The sequence below is a fragment of the Carassius carassius genome, chromosome 50, assembly GCF_963082965.1.
Source record: "Carassius carassius chromosome 50, fCarCar2.1, whole genome shotgun sequence".
Classification (NCBI taxonomy): domain Eukaryota; kingdom Metazoa; phylum Chordata; class Actinopteri; order Cypriniformes; family Cyprinidae; genus Carassius; species Carassius carassius.
Genome location: NC_081804.1, coordinates 19,843,918 through 19,864,813, shown reverse-complemented (window position 1 = coordinate 19,864,813; position 20,896 = coordinate 19,843,918). Strand labels below are relative to the sequence as shown.

The 20,896-nt window shown below is 40.5% G+C and overlaps 1 protein-coding gene across 2 annotated transcripts in view; it reads left to right on the top strand.

Moving 5' to 3' along the window:
• Positions 1–20,896, top strand: part of LOC132133683 (protein inscuteable homolog) — a 101,544-nt gene that overhangs the window by 13,848 nt on the left and 66,800 nt on the right. Inside the window, exons 2-6 of one of the 2 annotated variants that reach the window (XM_059546598.1) lie at positions 11,744–11,832; positions 17,794–18,151; positions 19,387–19,439; positions 19,549–19,672; positions 20,396–20,509. In XM_059546598.1, the coding sequence (XP_059402581.1) occupies positions 11,777–11,832; positions 17,794–18,151; positions 19,387–19,439; positions 19,549–19,672; positions 20,396–20,509 (705 nt within the window). In that variant the 5' untranslated portion in view covers positions 11,744–11,776. Of the gene's footprint in view, positions 1–11,743; positions 11,833–17,790; positions 18,152–19,386; positions 19,440–19,548; positions 19,673–20,395; positions 20,510–20,896 lie in introns of both variants that reach the window. The other variant, XM_059546597.1, reaches the window with a different exon arrangement.

The following is a 20,896-nucleotide window of genomic DNA, read 5'->3' as shown; positions in this document are numbered from 1 at the left end:
GGTTACTCGCGCATTGGCCTAAACATCCCTAAACATCAAATGGCCCGCTGAAAATACATCCGAACCGCAGAAAAGCAAGCTTGATGAACGCTTTCTGTGGGCAAGTCAACCATCTCCTAGCCGGGGCCTTCCCTTTTTTCCCAATCTGCATGAAGAGATCGTGGAAATGCCCGTTTTCAGCCCGCCTCTACATCCCCGCGTCTGACTACTATGGCAAAGTGGTGGGGATGGCAGAGCACGGCTATAGAGCGATGCCCCGGAGCTTCATCATCTCTGAAGGCCCCGGCGTTGCCCTCCAAGCCATTTAGAACAACTTCGGCATTGGTGGGCAAAAGGTATGCGGCAGCAGGGCAGGCTGGTGCGTGTCTGCACACCATGGCGGTGTTACAGGCGTACCAAGCCAACCTGCTAAAAGAGCTAGATAAGGGAGAGGAGATGAAGTCCTATGATATTTCAGAATTTCAGACGGACCACTGATCTCTCTCTCCGCGCCACCAAGGAGACTGCCCGAGCGATTGGGCACTCCATGTCAGCTATGGTGGCCGCGGAGAGACACTTATGGCTGATCCTGTCTGAAATGAAAGGGCGGGACAGGGTCTGCCTTATGGACACCCCGATTCAGCCTTCTGGTCTGTTCGCCGACGCTGTCAGCTCAGTCGTCGACAGGTTTTTAGGAGGCACGCAAACAATCGGCGGCATTCCATAAGTTCCTCCATCGTCGCCCTCTTGGGGCATCTGGGCGGGAGATGCCCCAGCCGCATGCCAGCTCCTCATACAGGGAGGCTCAAAAGCAGAGCGTGCCTCAAGAGCTTCTCGTGCTACTCCGTGTCTGGAACAAGAGTCCCAGCGACGCTCTCAGTCTAAGCCCAAACAAGATCTTAGGGCAGTAATTGAAACTAAGAAGTCCTCGGGCCAAGAAGTCCTGATGCCAGAGGGTCAGGGGCCGTGTGCGTAGTGGAGCTGAGATGCTTGCCGCCCCTTCAGGGGCCTCTTACACCAGAGGTCAGTTTCGAGGGACTGATTGCCTTAGTAGATTATTTAGTAGCATGGAAACTACTGCCAAATGTATCTCAATGGGTCCTGCACACAGTAGAAAAGGCTACCATATTCAGTTCAGCTCTCCACCGCCGATATTCAATGGGGTTACTCCGATGTTAGCATGCTCTGGTTATGGAATAAGAAGTGAAAACCCTATTATTGAAGAAGGCCATCGAGGTGGTCCCTCCTCAAGACAGGGAGTCCGGGTTCTACAGCTGGTATTTTATAGTTCCAAAGAAGGATGGGGGTTGCGTCCGATCATAGATCTGTGGGTCTTAAATCGCTCAGTTATGAAACTGAAGTTCAAAATATTCAAGATCACGCATGTTGTGGCTCAAATAAGATCCGAGGACTGGTTTGTCACAAAAGTTTTTGAGGTTCGCTTTGGGGGCCAAGCTTACCAATATTGTGTACTTCCCTTTGGCCTTGCACTCTCACCCCACACCTTCACGAAGTGTGTAGATGCGGCTCTGGTTCCTCTGCACATGCAGGGCAATTGCATTCTCAATTATATAGATGATTGGTTGATTTTAGCTCAACCAGAGCAGGTGGCAGTTCGACATCGAGATGTCGTTCTCGCACATATGGGGGAGCTGGGTTTGAGACTGAACACCAAGAAGAGTGTACTTTCTCCAGTCCAGAGAAACACCTATCTAGATGTAATATGGGATTCGACCGCGATGCAGGCACGTCTGTCCCCTGCTCTTATCGAGTCGATCCTCATCTCAGTCAAGAGAGTCAAAGAAGGCCAGTCACTAACTGTTAAACAATTTCAGAGATTGTTGGGTTTGATGGCAGCTGCTTCCAACGTGATACCTCTTGGCCTGCTGTAAATGAGACCCCTACAGTGGTGGCTCAAGACCAAGGGATTTTCCCCGGGGGGCAATCCACTTCAAATGCGTCCCTCAATGGCTGGGGTGCGGTCATGAGTGGCCACCCTACCCGTGGTCTGTGGAGCGGTCGCCATCTGACATGGCATATCAATTGTCTAGTGATGCTAGCAGTTTATCGTGCACTAAAGCACTTCCTCCCAGACCTGAGAGGTCACATCGGTAGTCTCTTATAGCAACCACCAGGGAGGTCTGCGTTCGCGTCGTTTGTACAAGCTGGCGCACCAGATCCTTTTGTGGTCCCAGGGCAAACTCCTCTCACTCAGAGCAGTGTACATTCCTGGGAAATTAAATATGGGATCAGACATACTGTCAAGGCAGGGGCAGAGGCCCGGGGAATGGAAACTTCACGAGTTGGTGAAGCAGATATGGAGAATCTTTGGCAAAGCTCAAGTAGATCTCTTTGCGACTCAAGAGACATCACAATTTCCCCTTTGGTTCTCTCTAGTTCATCCAGCTCCTCTGGGACTGGACGTTATGGTACAGACCTGGCCGAGGCTTCGTCTGTACGCCTTTCCCCCTATTGCTCTGCTCCCGGGAGTTCTGGCGAGAGTCTGTCTGTTGCTAGTATCCCCGTTCTGGCCGGGCCGAGTATGGTTCACAGATCTGGTCTTGCTCCTCAACGGCTCTCCATAGGAGATACCGATCAGGACAGACCTACTCTCACAGGTGCAGGGCATGATAATTCACCCTTGCCTGTAGTTGTGGAAGCTGTGGGTGTGGCCCCTGAGGTGGCACAACTCATAGCATCCGGTCTCTCAACCGAGGTTGTTGAGACCATCCTCCAAGCCAGAGCTCCCTCAACGAGGAAACTGTACGCCCTGAGATGGAAACTCTTAGGCTGAGTACCTCCAATACGGTCCCGTATTCCCCCGTGGGACTTGGCTGTGGTGTTAGAGGCTCTTTGCAGAGCTCCATTCGAGCCAATACAAGATATATCAGACAGACATCTGACCCTTAAAACTACATTTCTGTTGGCTATTACCTCTCTGGGGAGAGTTGGAGACCTTCATGCCCTCTCATTGGCCCCTACTTATCTTGACTTTGCACCCGGCATGGCCAAAGCATTCATATACTCTCGAGCGGTATATGTTCCTAAGGTTCCCTCTATCACACCACAACCTGTAGTGCTGTAGGCCTTCTGTCCTCCTCCCTTTCGGGAGCCGACCAAGAGAAGCTAAATTGTATGTGTCCCGTTCGAGTGCTGGACGCATACGTCCACAGAGCTGTCCTGTGGAGAAAATGGGACCATTTGCTAGTATGCTACGGTCCCCCCAAAAGGGGTTTTCCTGCATCTAAGCAGACAATTAGTCGTTGGATAGTTGAGACTATCAACTATCAACAAGCCCCACCTATGAGTCCTCTGGTCTTACCCTGCTGTCAGGAGCCAAGGCTTACTCTACATGGGTAATGGCGGCCTCCAAGGCCTTTCTAGCAGGTGTGTCCATGCTGGACATCTGCAATGCTGTGGGGTGGTCCACACCTTCCACATTTGCAAAATTCTATGGCCTAGATATGCCAGTCACTCCCGGTGCTTCAGTTCTCTCATCCTAAGCTGTAGGCAGGGATTTGGTAGTCTGGCAGCATGGGCACATCGTTCCCCATAGCATTTCGATGCAGCTCGAGTTCCTGAAGAGGAACATCTCTAGGTTACATATGTAACCATAGTTCCTCAAGGGAACGAGACGCTGCGTCTCGAGGCCATAACCCCGGCAGGGTAATATCAAAATGCCAGAGTTTTGAGAATGCAGCAGACGTGGAGGACTATTGACCAGAATGTTGTTGTCAATAGTGTCGAATGCAGCACTAAGATCCAGTAGCACTAATAGAGAGATACAACCATGATCAGATGATAAGAGCAGGTCATTTATAACTCTAAGGAGAGCAGTCTCAGTACTATGATACAGTCTAAACCCTGACTGGAAATCCTCACAGATACCATTTTTCTCTAAGAAGGAATATACTTGTGAGGATACTACCTTTTCTAGTATCTTGGACAGAAAAGGAATATTCGAGATCTGTTTGTAATTAACTAGTTCCTTGGGGTCAAGTTGTGTTTTTTTTGATGAGAGGCTTTCTAGAACTAGAGCACTTTCATCAGGTTTCTTGGTGGGTGCATCACTGAGTGGGGAGAACCTGTTTAATGTTTTGATCGGAACGGATGAGTGGTGTTTTGACCAGCGACTATGCCGCCTCACTGTCACTCATTTGCCATGCTGCAGAGGTGCTTCAGCCGGAACCGAAGAAATTCTCTAAAAGTCTCTCATTCTGAAAACTTCTAACTATTTACCAACTAAAATTCAGCCAAACTATTTCCCTGGATTTATCACATGTGAATCCTTCGTTGCTGACAGAGAGAGCTAAACTGTACATTTGGCAAGCAGTGCAAACAATAGTAGCAGGAGAAGTAGCCATTACTCACCGTGATTCTGACTTACCATTATTGTTTGATGAACTCGTGAAAAACTGCACAAGAGAAAATAAATGAGAGAAAAATAAACGAGACAAAAGAAAAAAAGAAAATGATAATAGACATGAATAGAAACGCTGATATGTGAATGCCAAGCTAACCTAGTTAGCTGTAGGCGCGCTGCACTCACGATTTAAAATTTTAAATCAAATGATCAGATTAGTCAAATTAGATTGATAGATAATATTGGATATATGGTGGGAATTAAGCTAATCAATGTCTAATGGTTACTAGAAATCTACAGACAGGAGAGTTTTAATCAAGCTTGGAGCAAGACTCCGCAGGACTGTGGCTCTTCAGGACCGATTTTGTAGAGCCCTGCACGGGCCTCAAATCTAGGCCCGAGCCCGGCCCTGGCCAGAGACGCTCAGGCCCTAGCCCGACCCGTGTCCAACAGCTCATCAGAATTATCAGCCCGAGTCTGACACGAGCCCGTGTTTTTATTTATTTGTTTTATTACACAGCAGAAGCCTGCCCTATTTGCAACAATTAAAAAGGGGTCAGTTTTGTGTTATGTTTCTTTTCATTTCTTTATCAAGTTAATTTAGAAAAATAGCCTACAATCTAAACAAATTAAATTAATTAAAAACAAACTTGCAGGTTATTTTACCTAAAAAATGCACCACAGAACATGTCCATTCTTTTTTGCATTAATTTCCAACAGTTAAACGAAAATAAAGTCCAGTCAAATGAAAAGTTAGAACAGTCTCTTACAGAGCATCGTGGAGAAAAAGAATAGCATCCACAGTGGAAGGTTTTAACCCACTCCTATCTTCCATCACTCTTCCCGCTGCGCTGAAGACACGTTCGCTGCTGCTGCCGACGGGACACTAAACACAGAGCGAGCCAGTCTTGACAGTTGCGGTAGCAGGGTCTCGTGCTGTTTCCACCATAGCAGCACATCTCGTCCATCACCTTCCATGTTGTGATTGAGGCGCATGTATTGCTGTACTTCATCGTCGTCATCCTCGTCCTGCTCCACAATGTTTTCAAACTCAGCCAGCGCTCTCTTCTTTGCTGCGTGGCCCGCAACAACAGGTGCAGACACAGAAATGCTCGCCGCTGCATGAATCATTATTTTATAATTATTAGTTGGCCAACTAGGCTATGATTAATACATTAATTTAGAGGCCTATAATAGCTACTACTACAATAAGTGGATATAAGTGAAGTATAATCGTGGGTCGCGCTGACGGAAAAGCGTGCGTGCGTGCGTGCGTGCGTGAGACTGTCATGTCAGTATGTCAGTATAATTATAACGGGTTGAATTATCAGATTATGAAAGTTATGAGGTTATGAAATGTTGGTCATCCCTGCTCTTTAATACCGAGAGTGTGAAACTGATTTTCACACTCTTTTAATGGTCTACAAGAATTTTAAATTTATTAATGATCATAAGCATTTATAAGCCTTTGCTTATAAGAATTTGTAAAATGATTATTAAAAAACTACAGTATATTGACAGTGCATTAAATTTTAATTGATAATATGCATTTCCCCACCTTATTCTAACTAATAGGAACTGAGAGGAAAAAGATCCTGTTTAAAAGATTTCTTATCCCATTTTTTATCACCCAGTGGACAACCTTATTATTACAGCCTTTGCCTGCAGCCATATCACCCTGGAGCCCAAGACTGGTTGCCCACTGAAGCTAAGCAGGGCTGAGTCTGGTCAGTACCTGGATGGGAGACCTCCTTGGAAAACTAGGTTGCTGCTGGAAGAGGTGCTAGTGAGGCCAGCAGGGGGTGCTCATCCTGTGGTCTGTGTGGGTCCTAGCACCCCAGTGTAAAGACGGGGTCACTATACTGTCAACAAGCACCGTAATTCGGATGAGACATTAAAGCGAGGTCATGAGTCTCTGTGGTTATTAAAAATCCCAGGATGTCTTTCGAAAAGAGTAGAGGTGTGACCTTTAGCATCCTGGCTAAATTCGCCCATTGGCTTCTGACCATCATGGCCTCCTAACAATCCCCATATCTGCTGATTGGCTTCATCACTCTGTCTCCTCTCCACCAGTAAGCTGGTGTGTGGTGGGCGTTCTGGCGCACTATGGCTGCTGTCGCATCATCCAGGTGGATGCTGCACACTGGTGGTGGATGAGGATTTACCCCCTGACAATGTAAAGCACTTTGAGTGCCTAGAAAAGTGCTATATAAATGTAAGGAATTATTATTATTATTATTATTCATATTTAAGTTAAAATGTTTGATATTTTACAATTTGCTGTTATGCCCCACATCATCAAAATTCATAAAACTAAACATGTTTCTTCAGAATGACTTGTTCTTTTAAAAAATCTGCATACAAATCAAAATAGCTGACTTCCAGTTCATTGTAGCTAATGACTGTAAATAAGAAAGTAACTGGCTTTATGAGAACAAAACATGTACAGAGTTTGGTGATTGTAGGTACCATTGCTTAAGTTTGATCAAAATCAGACAATCTATACTGAAGTTATAATACACTTTTGCACCTCCTAGGGCTTGGGCCCTAATAATCCTTAGAAAATCAATAGGGCCCTGCACCTCTATATGGGCTTTGGCCTTATTAAGTAACTTAATTCTTCTGTGGATTTATGGGCAGGTGCACACCAATTATCATCTCAGCTGTCCTGATAGTCCATTGCAGTGTGATTTGTTGACTAACCTAAACCAGACAGTTATAGAAGAGCACAGAACAGGGTCAATAACAGCTGAGTGAAAAAACTGTGTCTGCTTCTGTGGTAGATTGAACTTCCTCTGCTGGGCTTTTTCACAATGAGTCATTGTGAGTGTCCCACTTCAGGTCCTGAGTAGGTAGATCCCAGGAACTTGAATGACTCTGCAACAGTGCTGTTGTGAATGGTGAGTTGGTATAGAGCACATGTCAGCATTAAACAGGACAGAAATTGTGTTTAAGCTTGCACATCTGTGTTTTTGTACTTCAGTGTCATTGTATACTTGACTTATAAGCAAGATTTGCTTATAAACAGCTTAAGGTTTTTGTGGAGTTCTTAGAAACTTAAAGCTTTATGAATGAATGGATGGATGACTGAATGAATGGATGACTGAATGAATGAATGAATGAACGGTAAGGTGGTCTTCTGTGAAAGTTGTTACATGATAAAATTTGCGACTTGTGTATTCTGGATAAAAACAGTGCTTTCCTCTCAAAGGTTAAACACAGTAAGTAAACATTCTATCAAAATGATGTTATGTCTGAAATTGACAGGTTGACAGGTTGAAATGACAGGTTTAACTCAACTATATTCAGATTAAGATAAAAGGGGTGAAAAACCTGATCTAACCTCAACCAGAATTCAAGCTTTGAAGCCATTCCTGTCAGTTTCAGTGTATAACTTAAACTATAACTCTGAATGGATTTGTCTGAAAGAAGAAAGTCATCTATGCCTAGGATGCCTTAGGGGTGAGTAAAACGCAGCCTACTTTTTATTTTTGGGTGAACTAACCCTTTAATTTCTTTTAACTTTTAAAGTGTAGGTCAATGTTTAAAAATACAGGACAGGTTTTTGATAATAGAGCTTTTTCAAAACTGTTATGCAGTGATATTATGATATTGGTTACTGCTCATATCATAATTCTGCTCCTTATTATTATTTTGTAATATATTGTAATATTATTTTGTAAATGTATTTTTTATACCTTTTATTTATCACATTTTTTTGGGGGGGGGGGGGGCAGAAATGTATTTTTACTGGTTTTGTCCTGAGGCAACATCATTCATACTCTAAAATCATAGATACCTGCTTTCAGCATTGATAAGTAAACTTCAAACCATTCTGCTGCAGGATTCAATTGAATAAATCAGAAGAGAGTACAGGCTTCCATGGTTAGCAGGTTGTGTAAATTGAATAATGTAAATTGGATACATCAATAAATAACATGGAATGAGCACTTAAGCTTACTGAGTCACTGGATGGCATTCTGCCAGTAAATCAAAAGATAAGACCTATTCTTTTGGCATAGTAATAAAATTACTATGGAGGAAGGGACAGGACAAGAATAGAACCACTTCAATTTAGATCAGTGGTGGGAGATGAACCTGGACAGAGTTTTTCAACCACCCTAACATCACTGAATGACACAGTGGGAAATATCACTCTTTTTACTAAAAGACAGGAAATGGAAACACAACAGTGTTAATAAACATAATTAACCAGACTTTGGGAGAATATTACAATCACATAACTTACCCATACATGGAGATTCAGAAGACTAGAAACACTGTGTCTCATGAAACGCTATAGATTGTCTGATGTCTGATGCTCTGCTGCCTCTCAGTGACCACCTGCCTGCCATCAGCCCCAGTACAGATGTGCATCAAGTGTCAAGGCGCATTCTAGCTTTAACCAAAAACATTTTGCTTTGCAATTAGGACATAATACAACAAACTTGCATGTTATCAAGGCTATATAATGTTTCCTGCTGTCTCATGTAATGTTAAATATGGCACTGGGTGTAATGGTATGGCAACTCTGAAAGATAAAATGTAATATAAATGTTTCCCTGCTGTAGTTATTGGTACTCATGTCAGCACCACAGTGTGATTTTTGGATCACCCATCTCTTAAGTAGTACATTAAATGACCACTTCCCCATTTCTTAGTTCAGGGCACCGGTCAAGGACATTTACAAAGGAGGCATGAGATCAGTCCTAGCAGGGGCTGTTCAATCGTTTGGAATTAATATAAAGTGGAAGGAGATGGTCAACTGATTTATCTGAAAGGTTGGTGAGATAATGTTAACTTGTAGAGCCTCATACTGTATTAGAGACACAAAGACGACACAAGTGTGATAAAATAATTTATATTAATAAAAAGGTAAACAAGAGTAAAGTCAAAGTCAAAGTCAAAGTCACCTTTATTTATATAGCGCTTTAAACAAAATACATTGCGTCAAAGCAACTGAACAACATTCATTAGGAAAACAGTGTCAATAATGAAAAAATGATATTTAAGGCAGTTCATCATTGAATTCAGTTATGTCATCTCTGTTCAGTTAAATAGTGTCTGTGCATTTATTTGCAATCAAGTCAACGATATCGCTGTAGATGAAGTGTCCCCAACTAAGCAAGCCAGAGGCGACAGCGGCAAGGAACCGAAACTCCATCGGTGACAGAATGGAGAAAAAAACCTTGGGAGAAACCAGGCTCAGTTGGGGGGCCAGTTCTCCTCTGACCAGACGAAACCAGTAGTTCAATTCCAACAGAGTAATCAACAACTACTAAATATATACCAAGAATGTTGCTTTTCTGAGACGAATAAGTAAACAAATCAATCAAATACATGGAAGATATTTGTTGATGAATGAAATCAACTATATAACATCTAAAATAAATTAGCAAATCATATCATATTTGGGGTCAGCTGTGGCCTAATGGTTAAAGAGTTGGACTTGTAACTGGTTCAATCTCGGTGCTGGCAGGAGTTGTACTGTAGGTGGGGGGGAGTGATTGAACAGTGATCTCTTCCACTCTCAATACCCATGGCTGAAGTGCCCTTGAGCAAGGCACTGAACCCCCAGTTGCTCCCCGGGCAATGGATAAAGCTGCCCACTGCTCCGGGTGTGTGTTCATGGTGTGTACACTACTTCACTACTACTTTCACTTTCACATCCTGATAATATAAAACAATGGCAGGGTCTCTGAAAGAGGTTTGGATAAGTAATATTTACATTCTCTACGGGTTGTGCTGGGTTATAATGCAGTGGGGAAATGAGCAGGATTCCATTTCAAGAGGCTTGAACACAAAGTGCTGTGAGATGCTGATCTTCTAGAGCACCAAAGGGTCCTAAAATCTGGAACAGGCAGATGAGACCCTGAGTAGGTGCAGAAGGTCCTTAATCTGGAACATGCCAATGAAAGTACCTTAAAGTTGAAGGTTTGCTCTATGGATCTTAAACTTGCTGCAAATGTCTTCAGCCTTTCTGGGCAAGACACTCAGAACTTGGTCAATTAACTTTTGTCTCTATGGGATGGAACCTCAGTATGTGCTGCATCTGTTGTTGTCCCGCTGGACAAAAACTATGGACATTATGGACAGAGATGACATAACTGAATCCAATGATGAACTGCCTTTAACAATCATTTTTGCATTATTGACACTGTTTTCCTAATGAATGTTGTTCAGTTGCTTTGACGCAATGTATTTTGTTTAAAGCGCTATATAAATAAAGGTGACTTTGACTTTGACTTTGACATTTCTGGTATCTGTCATGGTGTAGCCCACGCCTATATCAATCCTGTGGATTTTTTTTGGATAGTCCAAACACACACTTACAAAACTACCAGAATACCTTTGGCAATGCTCTGAATGCATAAAGTCTAAGCATGATCATACTGTCATGCATTCATTCATTTGTCCATTAACAGGTGAATTTGTGTCAAATGTTTCGCTATACTGTACATTGCTGTCACCTTAAATGCTTATTTCTCCGAATAAGTATGAAATTGATTTGTTGTAGATTGCATCAGTTTTGAGGTCTGCAAAGGTAGTGATGAATGAAATTGGATGATCCTTGTGATCTCCTATTCTGTCTGCTAAACTGAATAATAGTCTAGTAGGTAAAAAGTAGGTATTTATACCAAAATACTTATAAAGCACATATTAATGTCTTATTCTGCACATATTGATGTCTTGTTTTAAGAGGCTGAAAAAAAAACATTCTGGACCCCTCACACCCAGGCCACTTTTTTTAACTGTGGCCGTCTGGTCTGCGCTACAGAGCACTGAGAACCAGAATGGTCAGGCATAAAAAAATTATTTCCTCAGGCAATCCTTCTCATAAACAGTTAACTTTACAATAAACATCTTATACACAACTATTTATTCATTTATTTAACCATATTTCTTATCACATTTCCTTGCATTTGTACATAACATACCTGCTCACATACATTGGTATATTGCTATTTCCTACATATTCTATTTATATTATATGTCTTGTCACTGTCATTCTTTTTGTGCTGTAGAAGCTTTTGTCACCATAACAAAAATTCCTTGTATGTGTTAACATGGTAATAAAGCTATTTCTGATTCTGATTATTACTGTATTTTGCATGACCATATTTTAGATCCCTTAACTCTACCCAATAGCTAAACATAACTACTGTAGATCAGCCAGTCACTCAGAAACAACCCAGTTTAGGTACTTTCTGATCCAAGCTTGATCAAATCCAATAATTGATTCTTCTTCAGGCAGACAGGCTTATATAAATACCATATACTAGTAGTAGTACATAGTGGTCATTTTAACTGCTGCAAAACATGGTGAAATCTAGTGTTTTTATAGTTTTGTAAGCTCTCCATGATGGCCTGTTTTGAGTCTGTTAATATTGTGTTTTGTAGGTGCTATGTTGAAGTAAGGAGTACGCAGTCAGAATGGCGACCCCACAGAGTTCCAGACAGAGCAGCTATTCCTCAATCTCTGGAAAGATGTAAGTGGACTTTCATCCCTCATTATCTCTATGAAATTAAAACATTAAAAATAAGCAAAAGACATATACAGTCCTTGGTGGCTGTTATTTTATCCACTTTTATTAACATAAAAGCAGGCACAGCTGCTTTTGTTATTTGAATGTGCTTGTAACCTAAATAGTTTGATATCCTTCTGGTAATTTAACTATAGCGTCTAATGAAATAGATCTTGCACATTCACAGAACATATTTTACTTACAAAAATAAGGTGGATATGAAGAGGAAGTAGAACACAAGCAGACAGAATTCCCATTGTAATGTGCAGTAATAGATTCTGATATGTGTTGTTGAGAGTGAGACAGACTCAGATTGCAGGTCAGAGTCAGTGATGACCTATGTTTGTTTGTCTCTGACATTAATCACACCAAAGTTTCTCATAAACACATGCCCAACAGAAACATCTGTGACCTTAAATATTTCTTCTTTTTTTCTTTGTTAATGTGGTCTGCCTCCTCAAACTATTTCAATTATATGTATATGTGTTCTGAAATGGATGAAAATATTGAAAATATATGCATTAGTTGGCCACATATTACATTTTTCTAAATTAAAGGAAAAAATACTGATATTTACAATACATGTGCTAACAACGAATTTTTTATCACTTTATTTTTACTGGGAGGATATGGTAAGAACAATAAGAAAAAAACAAACAAAAGGATTTCCTTTATTCAAAATGTGTAAATATAAATATGTGCTCATATGAATGAAGAGAGCAGCCTGAACTGAAGCCCGTGTGATTCATGACTCATCGCTCCATCAGACAGCAGGTGGAGGTTTAGCAGGAAGTGAGCCTGATGCTCATTCATGTTCACGGTGAGGCTGAATCATAGTGAGTTGAGCTTGCCTTCCACCCCTGATGAACAATTAGCATTGCACACGCCAGCAGTTTGGACAGGTGCTTTTCTGTGCTCCACTGGACTTTCCATCTGTTTACACACACACACACACACACACACACACACACACACAAGATATTTACCTTTGATATAACAGTATGCGCAAGATATGATGTCATCACAGTGCTTCAACTCGTTTCATCTGTGATGTCACTTAAAAACAGGCCAAAAAACTCAGAATATGATTGTCTCAATATGTTAATGACAAACAGGAAACACTGTGAGTCAGAATAACTTCAGGACACGCATGAATAATACAGGAGCTTCGACTGACAGCTAATCCAAAAGCATCTTCCGTTTGACCAACAAGTGAAGAAATTGACATGAAGATTCAGACTTTTCTCCATATGCATCATCTCTGAGTAGAAAATTCAATTTTTATTCTGAAAGATGATCCATTTCAAATGGTGAACATAGACATAATGTCTGACAAGAGCAGATGAATTATTGATGTCTGTTGGGAAGAAATGCATGCTTTAATCGGCCAGGATGTGGAGGATGTAGGAGTATTGTGACATAATGTTCTTTTTTTATTCAAGAGTAAGAGAAAATATAGTGAAATTTTCAATTCAATATATTTGTAGTGCGTTTTTTCCCAATGCAAATCTTAGAGTGAAAAAGTATAGTGTCTTAGGAGGATGCTAAAGGTGACGTGGCATATGAAAAAAACAGTCACACTTTATTTTACGGTCCACTTCTCACTATTATCTATCACTTTTGCCTCTATAAACTCCTAATTACTGCTTATTAAAAGTAGGGTAATTGTTAAGTTTAGGTTTTGGGAAGGATTAAAATTTTATAATATATAGAATATGCACTTTATAAGTACTAATAAACAGCTAATATGATTGTAATATGCATGCTAATAAGCAACTGGTTAATAGTGAGAACTGGTCCCTTTACTAAAGTGTTACCTAAAAAGTAGTGCTTTTAAAAATCCCCTACATTAAACTAGTCATGTCAAGTCAAGTCATCTTATATATATATATATATATATATATATATATATATATATTCATTTTTTTGGTTGGTTGGTTGTTGGTCTGATTATCTAGAGGCATCATGACTGCCAATGTGTCTTCCACTCTCTCAGTTGTGTTTACTCTGTAAATGACTCCTAGCAGAGTGCAGTGTATGATTCTGACCTCACTGTACATGGGGATAAAAGCACAGCACTTTCTGACCCATCAATAGGAAGAAAAGTAAATATTTGTGCTGGAAAACAGCTTTTCCTCCACATTCATTCTAATAAACCCATTATCATGATGATCCATTCTCAAGAGGCCTTTTTCTCAGAGAAATTGTTTGTGCTGGTTGATACTTTGTTCAAAATGGCTAGCTGTAACACACTGTAATAATGTAACAGTATTTTTTAAACATGTCTGACCTGGAAAAAAAATGTGTGTATATAATTAGACGTTTTAAAGATATTCCTCTTTATAACTTTCCAATTGTGTAGCATGAAAATAAATACAAATAAAAGTATAGATGTGGCATAAGTGTAAATGCACACTGTTTTTGTTTTTTCAGTGTTGGATTTTACACACAGTGCCATTAAAATCTGTGGCTTGTGGCACTGACATTTTTTTTCCTGTTCCACTTGTACACTGTGTGACACTCATTAGATCACATTGCCCAAGAGTAGGTGGAGAATTACTGTGTTTTTATGTTATTTTATACTGAGGAACATTATTGCTAAATGTGCAACAGAACCAACTCTATTGTTAATTAGACCTAAATAAACAACAACAACAAATGTGCTTGTTTTTAATGGTATTATCTGTCGTGCCATTATCTGCAATATTTATGTTTTACTTTGTTTTAACATTAATCTTATTGTTTAAATACTATTTTCTTATTTGCAAATCATTTAAGTTCTAGTAGTATTCTTCCCCAAATGCTCAAAAAAACTTTTTTTTTCTTTTCCATTTTGTTCAATATTTTATATTGGGAAATGTATTAAACTCTTTTCTGCAATCACATCAGTCCTGACCTCTGAATTGACCTCAGGTTTATAATGAAGCAGATTCAGGTGCATAGCAACCATTATAACTGGGGGATTTGTGTGCGTATCCCCACACTTTTTCTGATTTAATCATTATCATCCTCTGTTATCCTTCTCTCACCTTACTTTAATCAGTTCTTATACCTATAGTTACATCCACATGCAAGTACAATAAAAATAATATAAATGTAATTTGACTCTCCTTACTTTAATCAGTTCTTATACCTATAGTTACATCCACATGCAAGTACAATAAAAATAATATAAATGTAATTTGACTCTGGGATATAGAATATCCTTGTTTATCAAAATCAACAAGTTATTTAGCACATGAGTGTGTTTTGTGAAGCTCCTCATATGTTTTCTTAGAAAGGCTTCACCATTAGCTAACTGGAAAAATGTGCCTCTACCAAAATTTTTGCAAAACTCCACACCCATGCAAAAACATGCACTACAATACAGTTAACCTGCAATACAGTTAACCTCGTTTTCTAGTTTAATGAACACTAGTGCAGGGCGTAGCCATCTTTTCAGAAGTAACGGGGACAGAAATTATATATATATATATATATAAAGTCCATGATAATGATAGTAGCTCACCTGGTACTGCATTATGCTACTGATATAGAGCACAAGAGCTCAAGACTTGTAGGAACAAGTTAAAATGGCATAACTACTTCAACTACTTCTTATCTAACATGTGAAGTTTGAGGCAGATTGGACATTGTATGTCTGATTTACAGCAACTTCCTTTTTCATGGCAAAACATCGAAATTTGTCAGGCCGCCATGGACACGCCCTTTAACGAAACCTCAAGATCTTCGCAATTTAACATAGTGTAAAAAAATAGTGAAGTGACATTCAGCCAAGTATGGTGACCCATACTCAGAATTTGTGCTCTGCATTTAACCCATCCGAAGTGCACACACACAGAGCAGTGAACACACACACACACACTGTGAGCACACACCCGGAGCAGTGGGCAGCCATTTATGCTGTGGCGCCCGGGGAGCAGTTGGGGGTTCGATGCCTTGCTCAAGGGCACCTAAGTTATGGTATTGAAGGTGTAGAGAGAACTGTAAATGCACTCCACCCACCCCCAATTCCTGCCGGCCCGGGACTCGAACTCACAACCTTTCGATTGGGAGTCCGACTCTCTAACCATTAGGCCGCGACTTCCCCACCATCGCAAAGGCCTTTAGATTACACTGACCAAGTTTGGTGTTGATCTGAATAAATCTCTAGGAGGAGTTCGTTAAAGTACAACCTCTGAAAATGGCAAAAACAACACCAATTTTGCAGAGAACATTCAAAATAACCGACTTCCTGTTGGGTTTCAGATTTCGTACCAATAGACTTTTTTGTAGGTATTGGTGTGTTACATGCGTGTACCGATTATTGTACATGTACGTGAAACATAGCTCGAGGTGCACTCTGTTGAAAGTGTATAGGTGGCGCTATCGAGCCATTTTGCCACACCCGATGGAATATTGGCCTTCAGATCTGTTCAGGCCAGGACTTGAACTGAACATCGCACAGGCCTTTAGATTTGACTGACCACAAAAAAGACATTGAAATTCGTCAGGCAGCCACCGACACGCCCTTCGACGAAAACTCAAGATCTTCGCAATTTAACATCGCAAAGGCCTTTAGATCAGGCATACCAAATTTGTTGTTGATCTGAATAAATCTCTAGGAGGAGTTCGTTAAAATACAACACATGGAAATGGCAAAAATGACAAAAGATTTGTTCATAAAATAAAAGATAACTGACTTCCTGTTGGGTTTAGAATTTTACTCCAAGAGACTTTTTTGTAGGTATTGATGTGTTACATGTGTGTGCCGATTTTCAAACATGTACGTGAAATGTAGCTCGAGGCACACACCGCTGAACGTGTAAAGGTGGCGCTGTCGAGCCATTTTGCAACGCCCACTTCTGAAACCCATATCAGACGTAAATTTTCGCCAGTTAGAGGCGTGTGCAAAATTTTGTGACTTTTTGAGTATGTTTATGCCTTCAAAAATGAATAATAATAATAAACGCAGCAGATACAATAGGTTCCTCGCACCTCGGTGCTCGGGCCCTAATAAAAAAAAAGAATAGAGCAAGCTAGTGTTAGAGGTCTTTACACACACACACATACAATTGCATAATTAATGAAAAGAAAAGAAAATACAAAAATATTAGAAAGGTAGTTTTTTTTTAAGAATAGAATTAGAATAGTGAGTGTTAAAGTTAGAGGGTCAAATAAAGATGGAAGAGATGTGTTTTAAGCTGATTCTTGAAGATGGCTAAGGACTCAGCTGCTCGGATTGAGTTGGGGAGGTCATTCCACCAGGAGGGAACATTTAATTTAAAAGTCCGTAAAAGTGACTTTGTGCTTCTTTGGGATGGCACAATCAAGCGACGTTCACTTGCAGAACGCAAGCTTCTAGAGGGCACATAAGTCTGAAGTAACAAATTTAGGTAAATGGGTGCAGAGCCAGTGGTAGTTTTGTAGGCAAACATCAATGCCTTGAATTTTATACGAGCAGCTATTGGAAGCCAGTGCAAATTGATAAACAGAGGTGTGACATGTATTCTTTGTTCTTTGTCCAGGCTGGACTATTTCAATGCCCTCTTGGCAGGTCTTCCAGCCAATTCTATCAAACCTTTACAATTAATTCAGAACGCGGCAGCAAGATTAATTTTTAATGAGCCTCTAGAAGCTTGCGTTCTGCAAGTGAACGTCACTTGATTGTGCCATCCCAAAGAAGCACAAAGTCACTTTTGTATGTATGTATGTATGTATATATATATATATATATATATATATATACTTATATTTATATATATACTTATATTTATATATATACCCAAAGGCTTACTAGGGATCAACTTGCTTTGATTGTCTGTGCTATCTCTGCGAATCTGAGCAAAGTTCGAGACCTCAGCTGTAAGGCTTGAATCATTTACAAGCTCATGGATGAACAGAAATGTACATGATCCGACAATGTTTTGCATGTCTGTGCAGCAGGATGCATGCCATACAGGTGGACTCGGTACAGCGATGGATGGAAGACTTACGGCACATGACCGAGGTGGAATGCATGTGTGTTCTGCAGTCTAAACCCATCGGAGTGGATGAAGATGCTCCAGGTGAGCTCATCGTATCTGGGGCGGGGGCCATTGGCCAGCACGTCACTCGTGATAACTTGCAGACACTGCTGAAGAGGGCACTGGTGGTCAGCACAGAGCTGGGGAAGATGTTCCAGCGGCTGGAGAAAGGCCGCTGGCAGCGGGTCCACAGCACAGCTGTCAGGGTCAACTGTCATGTGCGCTCGCTCATCCAAGAGTACAGCACGGCCAGAAACGCCCCACCAGAAATGCAGAAGGTATGAAAAAACACATTCAGAAATAAGCAATAGATGTGTCTTCAGCCTGTGCAATTACATTTAAATAGTTTTTCAAACATTTTGTTGATGATATAATTGTTACACTGGAGTATTTAACCCAGTCTCATGACAAATACGTACCTTTGGGTACGTTTCTGCAACACTGGTTTTACGTACCTTGCTGAACGTTCCACAGCAGATTCAAAGAGAAAAGTCCACTGAGTGGTGCTAAAACGGTTTCAACATGTGAACCCTGGCACGTTTTTATTTTGTTTGTATCTCTTGTCCAGAATTATATGTCAACTCTATGCTACATGTGTGTCTCTTGGCTACCCTGTGTGTAACCTGTGTTGGAATATTAAAAAAAAAAGCAGGGTGACCGGAGATTGGAGCGATATGTGGAGGAGTTCCTCAAGCTTGCTAAGCGGATGAGCTGGTATGACGCTGCTCTAGGTGTGTGTTTCCAGCTGGGGCTTGACAAGAAGACTATACGCTGTGATCTTCCCATGTGTGATTTTCCCTTGATCGAGCTGGTTAATATTGTCCTTTATTTAAACAGTTCCGATTTTGAATCAGAAAAAATAAAGGAAAATTCAAAGTCTCTTTGTCCAGGCCCCTCTGGAGCTTGACGCATCTCCACAGCTCACCCCTTGCCAGGAACTCACACATACTGTAACACCCAACAGCTCCGGTCACCTGCCCAACCCCAGGTATCCCCGAATCCTCCAAAGCTCCTCCCTTGACGTCAGCCCAAAGTCAGCGGCCATTTCAAAGTCAGGCCCGCAAGCCACTCCGAAGTCATGCCCACCGGCTTGTTCACTCCCAAGCTCTCAGCTGACAGCAGCCCGATCCTTAACCCCAAATCAAGGGTGGAATCTAAGTAGGAAGTGACTGTTGGCTTGAGCCCCTGAGACTGTTTAAGTTTCAGCTCCAGCCCCTGAGTCCGCTCCAGAAAGGGCTCCTGTTCCGACAGGGCCTCAGAAACAGATATTCTCCCCAAGGATTTTTTTGGAGGGGTATAGGGAGTTGTTGCTCTTCGCTGGTTTGATTGGTATTTTTCTGTTTCCCTCATTTGTAAGTTGTTTTGTGTAAAAGTATCTACTAAATGGTGTGAATTTAACATTCTTCTCAAAAAATCTGAATTGTGTAGTTTATATTCACACCTTGCAAAATGTTTTACTCAGTATTTTAAAGTACTGCATTTTGTTTTCCTTTTTGCTCATCTCTCATGACAGTATGAGAAATCATTGCTGGATAAGTGCATGGAGCTGAATGTCATTACTGAGAGGTAAAGAACTCAACACACCATCTCACAGCATCTTGCACCTTTTTTCATTATCTTGAAATTCTCATAGTGCAGATCAGATCATTTATAACTGACAGTGTTTACCCCTCAGGTGTCTTCATACTGAGGATGAATACTTCCTCAAATCTATGAAGGAGGCCATTCATGAGATCCTTACTGATGTCAGTGACTCCTTTAGCCATATGATTGACATGGCTCTGGCCAATGAGATACAGGTGAGTGTAGGCTCATACTACATAAAGCTAAGATGATGCTTAAATGGATCTTCATATAGGTCTATAAACAGGTCTTCACTGATCATTAGATTTAATTTCTTCAGTTAGTATTCATGAACTATTCCTAAAAAATAACAAGTGATTTTGACGTTCATCTTAAAACTGCATTTTTAATGTTTATCAGACAGCCTGATTTTACTCACTGCCACAATGTGAAATTTCTTGCTGTGAACTGGTCAGATGACAACAAAGATTTTACACCCACAACAAAGTCTGTGTTCAATATTATTTTGTTAAGTATCATAAAGGCAAAATAATAATCTTCTCACTATAAACTGAACTCAAAGTAATTTGATAAAAATGTTTTAATGTAATACTAATTAAATATGGTTGACAGTTATTTTATTGTTTATTCACACTGACGTCTTGAAATATAAAAACCTTGATGTCATTGTCATTACTATTATTAGTAGCAAAAAAATAAATTTTATTGTTTTGAAGTCTATTTTGTTTTACATTTTTTAATGTTAATAGATAAAGATGTCTGAATCTACATTTTACTGACGGTAGTTAGAATATATCATATGAGTTTGCATTAAAATTATATTGAAACATTAAATTTAAATTTTATTTGTATTATTTAATTTTAAGATTAAAATGTCTACAGAAGTAAAACCTGAAACCCTACAACCATTAGTGACATTTAATTTTCTTTTTTCACAGATTTTGATTCGTCAGATTGAGGATTCTGATAATGTTTTTGCCATCAGTACTGCCATCAGTAACTTGCTGTCTTTAACTCAGGATGGGCCACAGCTCTGCAGCATCATTGCTAAGGTAGGAGAACACACACACACACACACACACACACACACACACACACACACACACAGAGAGAGACACACAAACACACAGACACACAGTTTGTTTTTGGGACATCCCATAGGTGTAATGGTTTTTATACTGTACAAACTTGTATATTCTATGGCCCTACACCAACCCTACACCTAACCCTAACCCTCACAGGAAACTTTGTGCATTTTTGCTTTCTCAAAAAAACTCATTCTATATGGTTTATAAGCGTTTTGAAAAATGGGGACATGGGTTATGTCCTCATAATTCACCCTCTCCTTGTAATACCTGTGTCATACCCATGTCATTATACAGTTGTGTTATACAGTAGAGTTGTGTCCTGATATGTCACAAAAACAAGAGCACACACAC